The sequence below is a fragment of the Bidens hawaiensis genome, unplaced genomic scaffold (assembly GCF_021521415.1).
Source record: "Bidens hawaiensis isolate Kalapana, Puna unplaced genomic scaffold, B.hawaiensis_p1.1 tig00074056_1, whole genome shotgun sequence".
NCBI classification, from domain to species: Eukaryota; Viridiplantae; Streptophyta; class Magnoliopsida; order Asterales; family Asteraceae; genus Bidens; species Bidens hawaiensis.
Window position 1 is genome coordinate 9213 of NW_027502864.1, and position 12529 is coordinate 21741.

Genomic DNA, 12529 nt, shown 5'->3' on the forward strand with positions numbered 1-12529 from the left:
GTTTACGTTTAGAATCCAAAACAAAACAAATAGTGATTACCACTTCATTTTTCTAAAAAGAAAAGAAAAACTTTTTATTCACTGGTCATCAACTAAAAATGATCAAAACCAATAATAAACAATTTTATTTTTTATTTGGATCGAAAGTGTAAGTCCTTTTCAAACTAGTACATTTATTTAGCTGTACATTTTGTCTTTTTCCTCATTTCATAAAACTTTATCTTAGGATACAAACTTTTCACAAATTATTTAGATGTTTATATTTTATATTATATATTTTCTTAAAAATTTTGATCATATGAACATGGTTCATAAAAATTTATCTTTATAAAAGTTTCATTTTAATTCATACATGTATCACTTTCATACATATTTCAAAGTGTATGAGTGTAGGCATGATCAACCATGCCATATAACACACTTTTCATCCAACATCTCTAAAAAAACATAAAAGATAATGGGTTTGTAGCTGGGCAAGCAATGAAAAGGGCTGAAACGAAGAAGGTGGAGAAACATGCGAAGAGAACCAACATGTTTTTGTCCCTCTGGCTTTTGATACATTTGGCTCATTGGCACCGGAAGCTATCCGTTTTCTAACCAGGGTCCAACAGGTTGTGCATAACAATGTGTCGACTCCAAAGGGGCAGGGGTATGTCTTTAGCAGGTTAGGGTTTGCAATTCAGAAAGGGGTGGCGGCGCAACTTATTGCCCGCCTACCTGCTATATTGATGTAATATCTATGTTTCTACATATTGGAACCCAATTTTTGACACAAAAAAAAATTATTAGTTAAGAATGAAGTAAAGATTTAGGAGGAAAAAAAAAATAGTTTTCTTAAATCAAAACTACATGTGTCTAAATATCAATTATTGAATATAAGCATACCTTTTATTTTGTCGATTTTCACATGATCACAACTCAAAATTATGCTTCTTGGCTTTCTTTCTTGGTTTCTCTCCCTAACCGTACCCACACATAGTTTCTCACTCTAGAATTTTAAAGGAGTAAGAAATGTAGTGACTGGCATTGAAGTTTAGTCTTTATAAAGCCCTTTGAAGTATTTTCACAATGTCCCCTTCTACTTTATAAAATAGTCAAAGAACATAATAAATAATAAACCCTTTACTATTTAGTTCAAAATATAAAAAACCAGAGATGTTACATGTTTACTCCATGAATATAACATGCCAGAATTGAACATGTCATGCACGAAGTTCTAATATATGTATATATTGGATGGTGATTTAATTAAGAACCCTCAATAATGTGATGAAGAAACCAATTTTGAATGCTCATGCTCATTTTCTTCTTCCAATTTGAAGTACTAATCATCTAGTGAAACATATATAGTTGTTTTAGAACTAATAGTTTAGTTGTGCAATTAATTAGATATTTATGGCGTAATCTTTACAGCACGCATGGTGATCTCCATGCACTATGCCGTTGAAACCTAGTTGTTTCTTTTAGTCAGTTAGTCTTGTTTTCCTAGTACATCCTCTGTTTCACCTTTATAATTCTAAACTTCTACCGCCTCCTTTAGAGTCGTGTCACTAAATAGATGATATTAATCGTGTTAAAACATGTTGTGTCGTGCAATTCGCTTTATAAACAGGTATGTGTTATGTATGATTTGTTTAGAACGTTTAGGCATGATTTGTCAAGCCCTACTCCTTCGTTTAATGCGTTCCCACACTAATGAAGATAATCTTGCTACATCGACACGATATTCCAAACTTTTGAGTTTATGGTATATATTATTTAAATATTAATGTTTTGTATTTGAAAATTATTTTTGATGATGTTTAATGATTATGTTAGCTATATTAAAACGATCTTAAAAGCGTAATACAATGATGATACATATCGGTAAAAAAGAATATTATCTTTGTAAATATTTTTTTATAAGATCACCATACATGTATACGTGCATAGATATAAATCTTATGTTAATTTCTTTTTTAGATTAAGATACCCGACCAATATAATTCATTACGTATAAATTATATAAATACAACATAAAAAGGTTAAACATGTCAGCCAGTGAACCTGCCAGGTTAAACCCAAACACTACCCGTTTGGCTAAACCTGTGCAACCCGAAACTGACCGGGACCCGTTTATACCAAACCCACAAATTTCGTGTTAAGTTCCTATTATGTCTGAAATTCACACGGTTTTGCCCGTATTAAAGAATAGCAAGAGAGGCGATCCATGACTTCAATCGGAACTCGAGTATCAATCCGATGAATATAGTAAAGATCAATGCAATCAATATCAAGTCTCTTCAAGCTAGCTTCACAACATGATCGAACATAAGCCGGATCACCACAAACGTCCGGCTTTCCATCTATCTATCGGATTCCAAATTTCGTAGCAATTTGAACTTTCTCTTAAAGTCCTCCTTGTTTCAAAGCCTGCAAAAACACTTGATTATATATATAAAAAAAACTACGTAACAGTTACCTGAGCCGCTCATGAGCTACTCAAGATCGGATAAGTAATTAAAAGCTTGAAACTAGGCCAGCCAGGTCCCCAAATAAAGCTCGATCAAGTCTTAACGAGACTTGAATATTTTAAGTTTGACCTTATTTGGACTTCTACATTTCACACCGCTTGTTTAAAGGCTTGTTTAAGTTTTTTCTCAAAATATATGAAGACAATAAAAAATTGTATATAAACTAATTGATAAATAATAAACAAGTATAAAGAAAACAACTCACGAGCCGAACTCGAGCTTTAGAAAAAGAGTTCAAAATAGCCGAACTCTCGTAAGTCAAAACGAGCTCAGCTCGGCTCGTTTACACCCCTTATCTTTCCAATGAGGATTTCGTTTGTATGAGGGCCGTACATGTCGGAGGTGTCAAGAAACGTGATGCCGGAATCAATGGCATGGTGGATGAGCTTGATCATATCAGGTTCGGGTTTGGGTAGTCCGTAGTTACCGGACATGCCCATAAAGCCCAAGCCTTGTGCTGAAACCACTAGAACTTGTGAACCTAGTTTCACTTTTGGTACCATTGATGAAGAAGCCATTATTAATATTATTATTTTTTGATTGAAATTTGTTAATGCTAGTGAATATGTGTATAAAAATGTATATATAGTTATAGTATCTCTAGTGTTGAAGCTTGAAGAGCTAATGAATTGACTGATGACGTCGATATCATGGATTCGCTCTGCCGTGACGTGTTACAAATCAATTAGTTTGTATTTATTTCAATATTTAAATATACGCATAAGATTTTAATAATATTATTATATATTTTATTTAAGCAAAGTAATATATATCGAGTTATTTAATGATTACTGTTTGCGTCCCTATGTTATTAAGGCGGAGGCACAATGAGTCTCTGAAAAAATATTTGAACTGGTTGAGTCCCCATGGTTTCAGAAACGAACCATTTGAGTTCCTGCCGTTATTTAACTTACAGGGTAAACTTTCATTTTATTGAAACCACAGAGACTCAAATTGTTCATTTCTGAAACCACAGGGACTCAAATTGTTCGTTTATGAAACCACGGGGACTCAACCAGTTCAAAAATTTTTTTGGGAATTCATTGTGTCTCCGTCCTAAAACCACAGGGACGCAAACAGTAATTTTCTCTTTTTGAAAACTTAACTCGAATTCGTCCTATTCACTAACGATCGTTAATTTTTTCAAACGGTAACCTTACATAAACGTAAGCGCATTTTAATGGTTTTTAAATTTAAATAAAAATAAAATAAAAATGAAATGTGGGATCCATTTTAATAATTGTTTAAACATTTAAACAGAGAAATAATTACCCACTGCACCATTACTCGACCACCACCCCACCACTTTATCTCTTTTCTACACACCACCACCACCTTCAAATTTGGGTTCGGCTAACCCGCCACCACAAAGAGGTGGGTAGATGATTTTCAAGAGATGAAAAGGAGACTGTCTCATTTCAACAAATAACAAAAGTATTGAAACTTGTATATTGTGCGTAAGAAGATACACTTGTTTGTTATTTTTTCAACGGCCAACTAAATTAATGTATTATAAATGGTGAACAAAGCCAACTAAAATTTATATATTATACACTCGTTTATTATAAATGAGAAAAGTAAAGACCTTTATAAAAGAGATGAAAATAAATGAATAATGAAAGTTATATGTAAACTAAATAAGTTAATTTTAGCGAATTGTTCTTTAGTAGCTCATGATTGACTCGACTACACCCATAATTAATTATTTATTTAATACCGAGCCGAATTTTATTACATTAAATGAGCCAAGACCAAGCTTACACAAATTGGCCTTGGCTCGATTCGGTTCATTTGCAATCACAAAATATGTATTGTACGTTCCTGGAATGGATCTAAACAATGTATTTCGGATCAATCCATATTCGAGGAGTATGGAATGCAACTCTAATACCTGGATCTCGGATTGTGAGCTTGGAATTTGCAAGAAACGCGTGTTTTAGTGTACGTAGAGAATGTTTGATTTGACAAGGATCTATGGAGCATGGTTTTTATAGCCCTCGGCCCATTTTATTAGAGGGGCGGCACAAAGGGATTATAAAAAGTTATACGTACTGAATGTTAAATAAACAATTATTACAAAGACAAAATACGAATTACATACACAAACCTAATACTACCTTTTAGAGTAATAATAATAAAAATACATGTAAAAAATTAAATTACTTTAATCAAATAAACTATAATAATAAGTTATAAATTATATACTTTTGTAAAATAAATAAGTTAGTTAATTAATTATCAATATTAAAAGTGATAAAAAGAATAAAGAGAGTAAAAGGAAGAAAAGGATTTAGAAAATTATAAATTATGTCATTTAGTAGTACAAGTAAAATTGTCAATTAAAAAATGTTCAGAATGGCACAATTTCACAGACGTTTGCAAAACAAGTCCAGGACCACATACAACAATCGTGCAAGTTCAAGCTATGTTCCCACAACTCGGTTAAAGAGGTACTTAATTTCCTAGTTTATAGATATCACAAAAGAAACTACCTCACTCACACAGTCATTTTGACGTCTCTTAAATTAATTTAAAAAAGCTCGTAATGATAATGTCTTCAACAACAATAACGTTTACCCAGCGAACAAACACACATTACTAAACAACATGGCAAATTTCAAAATTTTGAGACTGGTCTTTATGGTGTGTGTATTCCCGTTTTCTTCTAAACGTTATTCGGTCCTAGCACCTTGCTAGTCTCGGTTTTTATATAATAATTCTTTATTGCCATTCAAGGAAATAATATACATCAATGTCTCATTTGTAAAATTTATTTCCAAGACATTAAACACAAAAGGTACAAGTTTTATTAGAAGATGTATGGTGACATTAAAACATAGCATACCAAGCCATGAAGAGCAACATAAAGAAGATACATATTGAAAATTCTTAGACAAGTCACTACACATAACAAACATGCCTTGCAAAAGTGATCGATACTCTTTTAAAACAACACGTTTTTGTCTAAATCGTTATGGTCTCGTGAAGCTTATAAATATTAAACAACTTCTACGTTGCCTTTCCAAGAAGACAATGGAGGAGTTTCCGAATTTATCCATGTCAGTTGCATCAACGCGTGCCTTTCCCCCTTAACATTTTCACTTGAAGCAAACGATTCAAGTTCAGCCATCTCCTCTGGCGTTAGCTTTACAGATAAAGCCCCAATGTTTTGGTTAAAGTTTTCAAGCTTTGTGGTCCCTGGTATTGGAACCACGTCAGTTCCTTGGTGGTGCACCCATGCTAAGGCTAGTTGAGCCGCGGTGCACCCTTTCCTTGTAGCCATCTCGTTCACTCGCTCGAATATAGTCTTGTTGTGATCCATATTCTGAAACCTTGGCATATTCTGCAATGGCAAACTTAAACTTAAGTTTTTAATACAAATAAGATATTTTATCTCCTATAAAATTATGCATACCTTCCTGAAGTCACCTTCTATCAAGTTTTCAGCCAATGACGGGCCGACAGCAAGGAATCCCCTGCCAATAGGACTGTAAGGAACAATCCCAATACCAAGTTCTCTGCAAGTGGGAATAATTTCATCTTCCAAATCTCTTGACCATAAAGACCACTCATTCTGCACTGCGGTTATTGGATGAACAGCATGCGCCCGTCGGATTGTTGAAGCACATGCTTCTGATAATCCTATATACTTCACTTTCCCTTCCTCAACCAGTTTCTTCAATTCTCCCATCTTTTAATTATATATACAAGTGTTAATTAAGAACAACTTATACTCCCATTTTCTTCCGTACACGATTGAAATTTCAAAAAGAACGAAAGTAACAACTAGGGGGCACATCGGTCGGTTCGGGTTGGTTTTGGGCTCAAATCAAAGATTCAGTTTTTGGGTTTTTGAAAACCGCTCCGTTTCGGTTTTCACAATGTATCTGGCGTTTTCTGGCTTTGTCTTTCGGGCCTAAAAGTTTTATTATTACGCATTTTAGCCAAAAATGTTTGGTCTCCACCATATATATATTTTTTTTATAAATACTTGATGTTTCTACATAGGGCTGTAAACGAACCGAATGGAAGGGCCATGCTCATGTTCGTTCGTTAAGATTTTATCGGACAAGCGAACAGTTCACAAACTTCTAACCGCACGAAATTCTTGCTCAAGTTCATTCATTAAGGAAATGAAATTGTTCGTTTATGAACACAAACGAACGAATACAAATAAACACAAACGATGTTTTATTTGATTTGGCTAATCGAAAGTGGTCAATGTCAAACGTATACAAACACATTATCGAGCGTTCACGAACACAACTGAACGACCATATAGTTATTTGAACGAAATTCCTTGTTAATGTTTGTTCATTTTTATACAAACGAACATAAACGAACTTCTTGCAGTTCCTCGAGAGTTCGGTGTGTTTTAGCCTTATTTCTGCAGTATCAAATTAGTTGGTGCTTTGCAGAATTAGAGCACAAAGAGAAGCAAGAGATACTAACCGTGACTTCGATTGGGACCCGAATATCAATCCGATGAACGTAGTAAAGATCAATGCAGTCAACATCAAGTCTCTTCAAGCTAGCTTCACAACATGATCGAACATACGCCGGATCACCACACGCTTCCGTCTTTCCATCCACCCGCCTGATTCCAAATTTCGTAGCGATTTGAACTTTCTCTCTGAGTCCTCCTTGCTTCAGAGCCTGCAAAAACCCAAAACTAAAATCAAAATAATAAAAAATAAGCCTAAACTGAAATCAAAATACAAAATAAGCCTAAATTGAAATCAAAGTAGCTAAAAAAATACCCGATATTAAATTCAAAATAATTAAAAAAAAATCCTTAAATTGATATCAAAATAAAAAGACCTAAACTGAAATCAAAATAAATACAAAACACCTAAATTGAAATAAATATAATAATAAGAAAGACCATATTCTCATATAAAAAAAGAAAAAAAAAACTATAATTGAAATTAAAAGAATTAAAACCCCTGAATTGAAATCAAACTAATAAAAAAAGCCCCAAAATTGAAAAAAAAAACACTATATTGAAATCAACAAAAAAAAAGCCCTGAAATTGAAATAAAAAATATAAAAATATCCAATAAACTGAAATCAAAATAATTAAAAAAAAAAAAACCTAAACTGAAATAGAAACAAAAGAAAGCCCTAAACTGAAATCAACATAAATATATAAAACCCAAACTGAGATTGGAACAAAAAACAAAATTGAAATTAAAAAAAAAACACAAAATTGAAATATAAAAAAAGAAAAAAAAAACCAAAATTGAAATTCAAACAAGAAAAAAAAAACCCAAATTGAAATCAAAATAAAAAACCCCTAAACTGAAATCAAAATAAAAGCTAGGTAACGAAATTGATCGATTAATAATAATATTAATCAGTACCTTGCCAACGAGTATTTCATTGGTGTGAGGACCGTACACGTCAGACGTGTCAAGAAACGTGACACCGGAATCAATAGCGTGGTGGATGAGCTTGATCATGTCGGGTTCGGGTTTGGGTAGTCCGTAGTTTCCGGTCATACCCATACAACCCAAGCCCTGTGCTGACACCACTAGACCTTGTGAACCCAGTGGCACCACTGACGCAGAAGCAGCCATTGATATTATTAATTTATTATTATTGTTTGTTGATTGGAATTTGACCAACGCTAGTGGATATATATAGTGTCTCTATTATACTATACTACTTGACTTTCAGTGTGAGAAGCAAAACAGAAGAAGATGATGAACTCACTCGTGACGTCACATCCAAAGATTTGCTATGCCATGACGTGTTGGCAGAATCGAATGTGTGGCCGGGAGCCTAAAGAATAAATTAGTTTTAATCTAAGCTTCATCAGTTTAAACTCGACCAAGCTTTAAATATAGAGCTTGAGATGAGTCGAATTTAAGCTTAGATAAGCTCAACCATCTCACCACCACTTAAGTGGAATGACGCTTTATTTATAATGTATTAAACATGTTTTATTTAGACGCGGTTTTTGTGTGGACTGCGTCAAAAAATAGAAAGCTCAACCACAATTAAAGCTTGTTTTTTTACTAGTGGTTGTTTAAAAATCGTGAAGAGGGGGGAGGGAGTTGGTTTAAATTAAAATAAAAAAAGATAAGAGACCAAAGTTGCAAGTATTATTTAGTTTAACATAAGTCTAGTAGAGTTAAGAGTGAAAAATTGTAAATATTTTCAAATAATTGAAAATACACGTGTGCTTTTATAGTTGAAAGACCATTTTGTCCTTATTCAACATGTTTTGTGTGAAACATATGCGATGTTGATTGTAAATCCCTTTAACCAAGGTGCCTTAATTTCCATCCTCTCATACGTTATATATACTATAGATACAGAAAAGTTATAAAATATAAATATATATCTAAATAATCATAAAAATATGTAACAAAATATATAAATGAGTCGCACTTGAGTCGAGTTCGAGCCTTAACAAGCTTAGACTCGGCTCACTTACACCCCTAAAACGAGTTGAGTCGAGTCAAGTTGTATGCCAACTCGTCTAAACTTGAGGTTGACTTTTTTAGTTTAAGAGAACTTGAGCCCGGCTCAAACTTGACTCATTTTAACTAGCTATATATGTGTATATACAAATACTTTTCTATACACAACTAATTTTTTTAAGGCAAATTGAAAATAAATAATCTCAACTTTTGTGTATTGGCCGATAATAATTCCAACTTTAAAAATCACTAGCAGCAGTCCCACCTTTCAACTATTCTTGTCTTAATGGACCTCTATTAAAAAACACTTAACGTCGTTAAGTTTTTTCCCGAGTTTCAAACCGATGTTTTAGGGTTTTGATCGAAAGAACGATACGAGTCGATCGATGCAAAACTTATCTCGAAATGGTTATCCAAGCGACGAAACAATGTTTCAATTTGGATGTTTGAATTTCCAATTAACAAAAATAAAGTCATAAGAATCACTTTTTCGAGATAAGTTTTACATCAGTCGAATCGTATCGTTCTTCCGATCAAAAGCCCTAAAACATCGGTTTAAAATCTAGGAAAAAACATAACGGATTTAAGTGTTTTTTTAGAGTTTTTTCTCAAACTAGTGTTGGTAGAAAAAATATTTACTAAAATGGTGTTCCCTAAAAAGTATTTACCAATATAGTGTTTTCATTTATTTTTGTTTTTATTTTTCTTTTTATATATATACATTAATTAATTTTATTAGTGTTGTATTCTTTTCTTTTTTTAATTTTGAAGCTGCTCACATTGACGTATCCATTATAAGTTTTTTCTTTTTTTGTTTTTTTTTCCTACAAAGTGATTATAACTCTTTATTTTTACATTTTTTTAAATTTTAATAATCCATGTCAACTATAAGAATCAACCAATATAATTTAAAAAAAAATAGAAAATATAAAAGACTAATCGAACATTAAAACTTGACCCGCTAGGCCGCTATCGATCTCAATATCAAATATAAACAAAATAAAGATGTAAACTATGTCGGATTAATACAACTCTTAATACCAAATAAAAATAAACATGTTTTTTAATAAAAGAAAAAAATTCAGATTATTTAATATTTTATTCAAAAATATTAAACTAGTTTGTTTTAATAAAGTTAAATGCCATTTCAGGATATTAGGAGTGAGAAAATCAAATTTTTATTCAAAAACACTAATTTGGTAAATACTTTTGAGAGGACACCATTTTGGTAAATATTTTTCCTCTCAACACTCTTTTGGGAAAAAATTCGTTTTTTTAACGGAGGTCCATTAGGACAAAAATAGTTAAAAGTTGGGACCACTGTTAGTGATTTTTAAAGTTTAGATTATTATCGGCCAATACATAAAAGTTAGGATTATTTATTTCCAATATGCTTTTTTAAGCATATTATTTTATAACTGTTATATATATAATAATATAAATTACGTTACTATGTAATTACTTTATTTATGTAAATAATATGCTCGCAAGCTTTAGTCAAACAGTAAAGAATATGCATATAGACATAGTTAATTGTTTGTGGATTTATCCAGTAAGTAGATGTGATTTTCATCCAGATAACAAACAAGTTCTCAACTTAACTACAAAGCCCAATCTCATGACTCATAAAGCTTAAAATCTTGCATTAACTTGCCTTCCAATAAACCTTAACACTATATCATACTTTCCATACATATAACAACCTACCATTCACCACCATTGAACCACACATATTTCCACCCATGGATTCATCTCAAATCCAACACAAACAATCACAACCGCCCCCGACGGCGGTAACATCAACCGAATCGATCAACGTATCCATCCAAAATCTAATCAAATCATGCAAAAGAAGGCAAAAATGGGAGTTTTTCTCAGGATCAACCAAACAAACTTCCAACAACAAACCTCCTTGGAGAAACCACTTAACACATTTCCTAGAATCAACCCCGGTTCATATTATTGCCATCATGTTACTCGTCGTTGATCTAGTTATGGTCGTTCTTGAACTCTCGAGAACTATCGTTTCTTGTCCCGCAAGGAACAGAATTAACAAGAAAGTGGATGTTTGGTACCACTGGATAGGAATTGGAATCTTGGTTATTCTTGCTACCAAAAGTGTGGCACTAGTAATAGGGTGCGGGAGTTCGTTTTTCAAGCGCCCCGGGTTGGTTGCTGATGGGGTGGTTTTGATTGGTGCATTGTTGTCTGAAATTTTGATGGAACGGGTTGGGGTCGGGTTGATTGTTGTGGTGAGTTTGTGGCGGGTTTTGAGGGTTGTTGAGAGCGTTTTTGAGCTGAGCGATGCGGCCATTGAAATGCAAATAACGAGTATATTATGTGAGTTTGAGTTGCTTCAAGAAAAAAATGAAAGACTCAACAGGATTATCACTGCAAGAACAACTCGATAAACGAGTTTAGATGCGTACGTTTAGAAGTATCAAACGTATAATTAGTAATGATTATGAAAATGAATCCAGAAACTTATGCATACAGTTGTAGGATGTACCATATATTCATATTTGTATATGATTTGTAGAAGAAATGTTATGTGATACTTTTAATTACAGGTTGGAATATAAGAACTTTTGATTGTTTTGCTTAATGGTATATATATATATATATATATATATATACATACCATTAAGCAAAACAATCAAAAGTTCTTATATTGTTTTAACCCATACCAAATTGATCTTTTTATTTCTCTTTCCAAAACGACTTGTTTTAACCCAAATTTGTTTCGACTAGTTACATGGACATGCATCTTTACACCCTATAAACTCTAGAAAATATCCAATCGGACAAAAAATCAATTTCTAAAACCAAATACGTGAGAAACATCCAACAAAGTCGCACAATATTAAAGCATAACACAATTAATCAAGCACAACTGGTAAGACTCCAACAAAGTACCAATTTTTAAAAAACAATCTGAACTCTGAAGACCTTCAAACACAAAACAACCAAAACCTCTTGTCAACTTCACAACTTCCACTTCATCAATTCTTGACACCAGAAATCGTACTGGCTTCCCACGGGCAAAAGGAACGAAATCCATATTTGCTAATTTTTTGATAACCTGAAAACTTGTAACAAGTTAGTTGCCAAATTACATATTAGAAGCAAACATAAAATAGCGTTTATAACTGTGAAAGATAGAATGACAAGGATTGGAAGAAAGCCCAAAATATGATTATTATAGTATAACAGATGAGTATGCATACTTATGAGAAATAGAGGATTAAGGCACGATGAAAAGAAAAAAAAACAACTTCAAGGTCACAAAAGAGATCTTGTGAACACAATAACAATGACCAATAGATGAATGATATCCGATGACACATTTCAGAATCTAAGGTCATCTATCACAATAGTATCAAACATATATATTCACTTAACTATATTATGTTATTCAACTAGACTCACTAAGCTTAGAACTCACAATTTGTTTATGATATGTTATAGTCATAAAAACAATAGTCACAATAAGAACTAACCTTATAACTCTTGATGGTATTTGTAGCCCGTCTTTTTCTCTGCGGTTTCTTGTGAAAATGGGGTGATACAAGACTTTCCGCATATGTT

At 32.7% G+C, this 12529-nt stretch overlaps 2 protein-coding genes across 2 annotated transcripts; one reads left to right on the forward strand and one right to left on the reverse strand.

Annotated features, from left to right (window-relative positions):
* Positions 1-5511: 5511 nt before the first annotated feature.
* LOC143606291 (putative aldo-keto reductase 2) lies at positions 5512-8092 on the reverse strand. Its single transcript, XM_077082105.1, has 4 exons — positions 7877-8092; positions 6966-7169; positions 5929-6204; positions 5512-5856 (listed from the first exon to the last, which is right to left on the reverse strand). The coding sequence occupies exons 1-4, from the start codon at positions 8090-8092 to the stop codon at positions 5512-5514; spliced, it is 1041 nt and encodes a 346-aa protein (XP_076938220.1).
* Positions 8093-10507: 2415 nt separating this feature from the next.
* LOC143606292 (uncharacterized) lies at positions 10508-11352 on the forward strand. The gene has a single exon (XM_077082106.1). It carries the CDS (start codon positions 10684-10686, stop codon positions 11350-11352), a length of 669 nt encoding a protein of 222 aa, XP_076938221.1. The 5' UTR covers positions 10508-10683.
* The last annotated feature ends 1177 nt before the right edge of the window (positions 11353-12529 follow it).

Coding starts and splice junctions, on each gene's coding strand:
- LOC143606292 (XM_077082106.1), top strand. CDS start 10,684: ATGGATTCATCTCAAATCCAACACAAACAATCACAACCGCCCCCGACG.
- LOC143606291 (XM_077082105.1), bottom strand. CDS start 8,092: ATGGCTGCTTCTGCGTCAGTGGTGCCACTGGGTTCACAAGGTCTAGTG. Junction 6,205..6,965: donor GGGTCCCAATCGAAGTCACG/GTTAGTATCTCT, acceptor TATAATTAAAAG/ATGGGAGAATTGAAGAAACT. Junction 5,857..5,928: donor TAGAAGGTGACTTCAGGAAG/GTATGCATAATT, acceptor TTGCCATTGCAG/AATATGCCAAGGTTTCAGAA.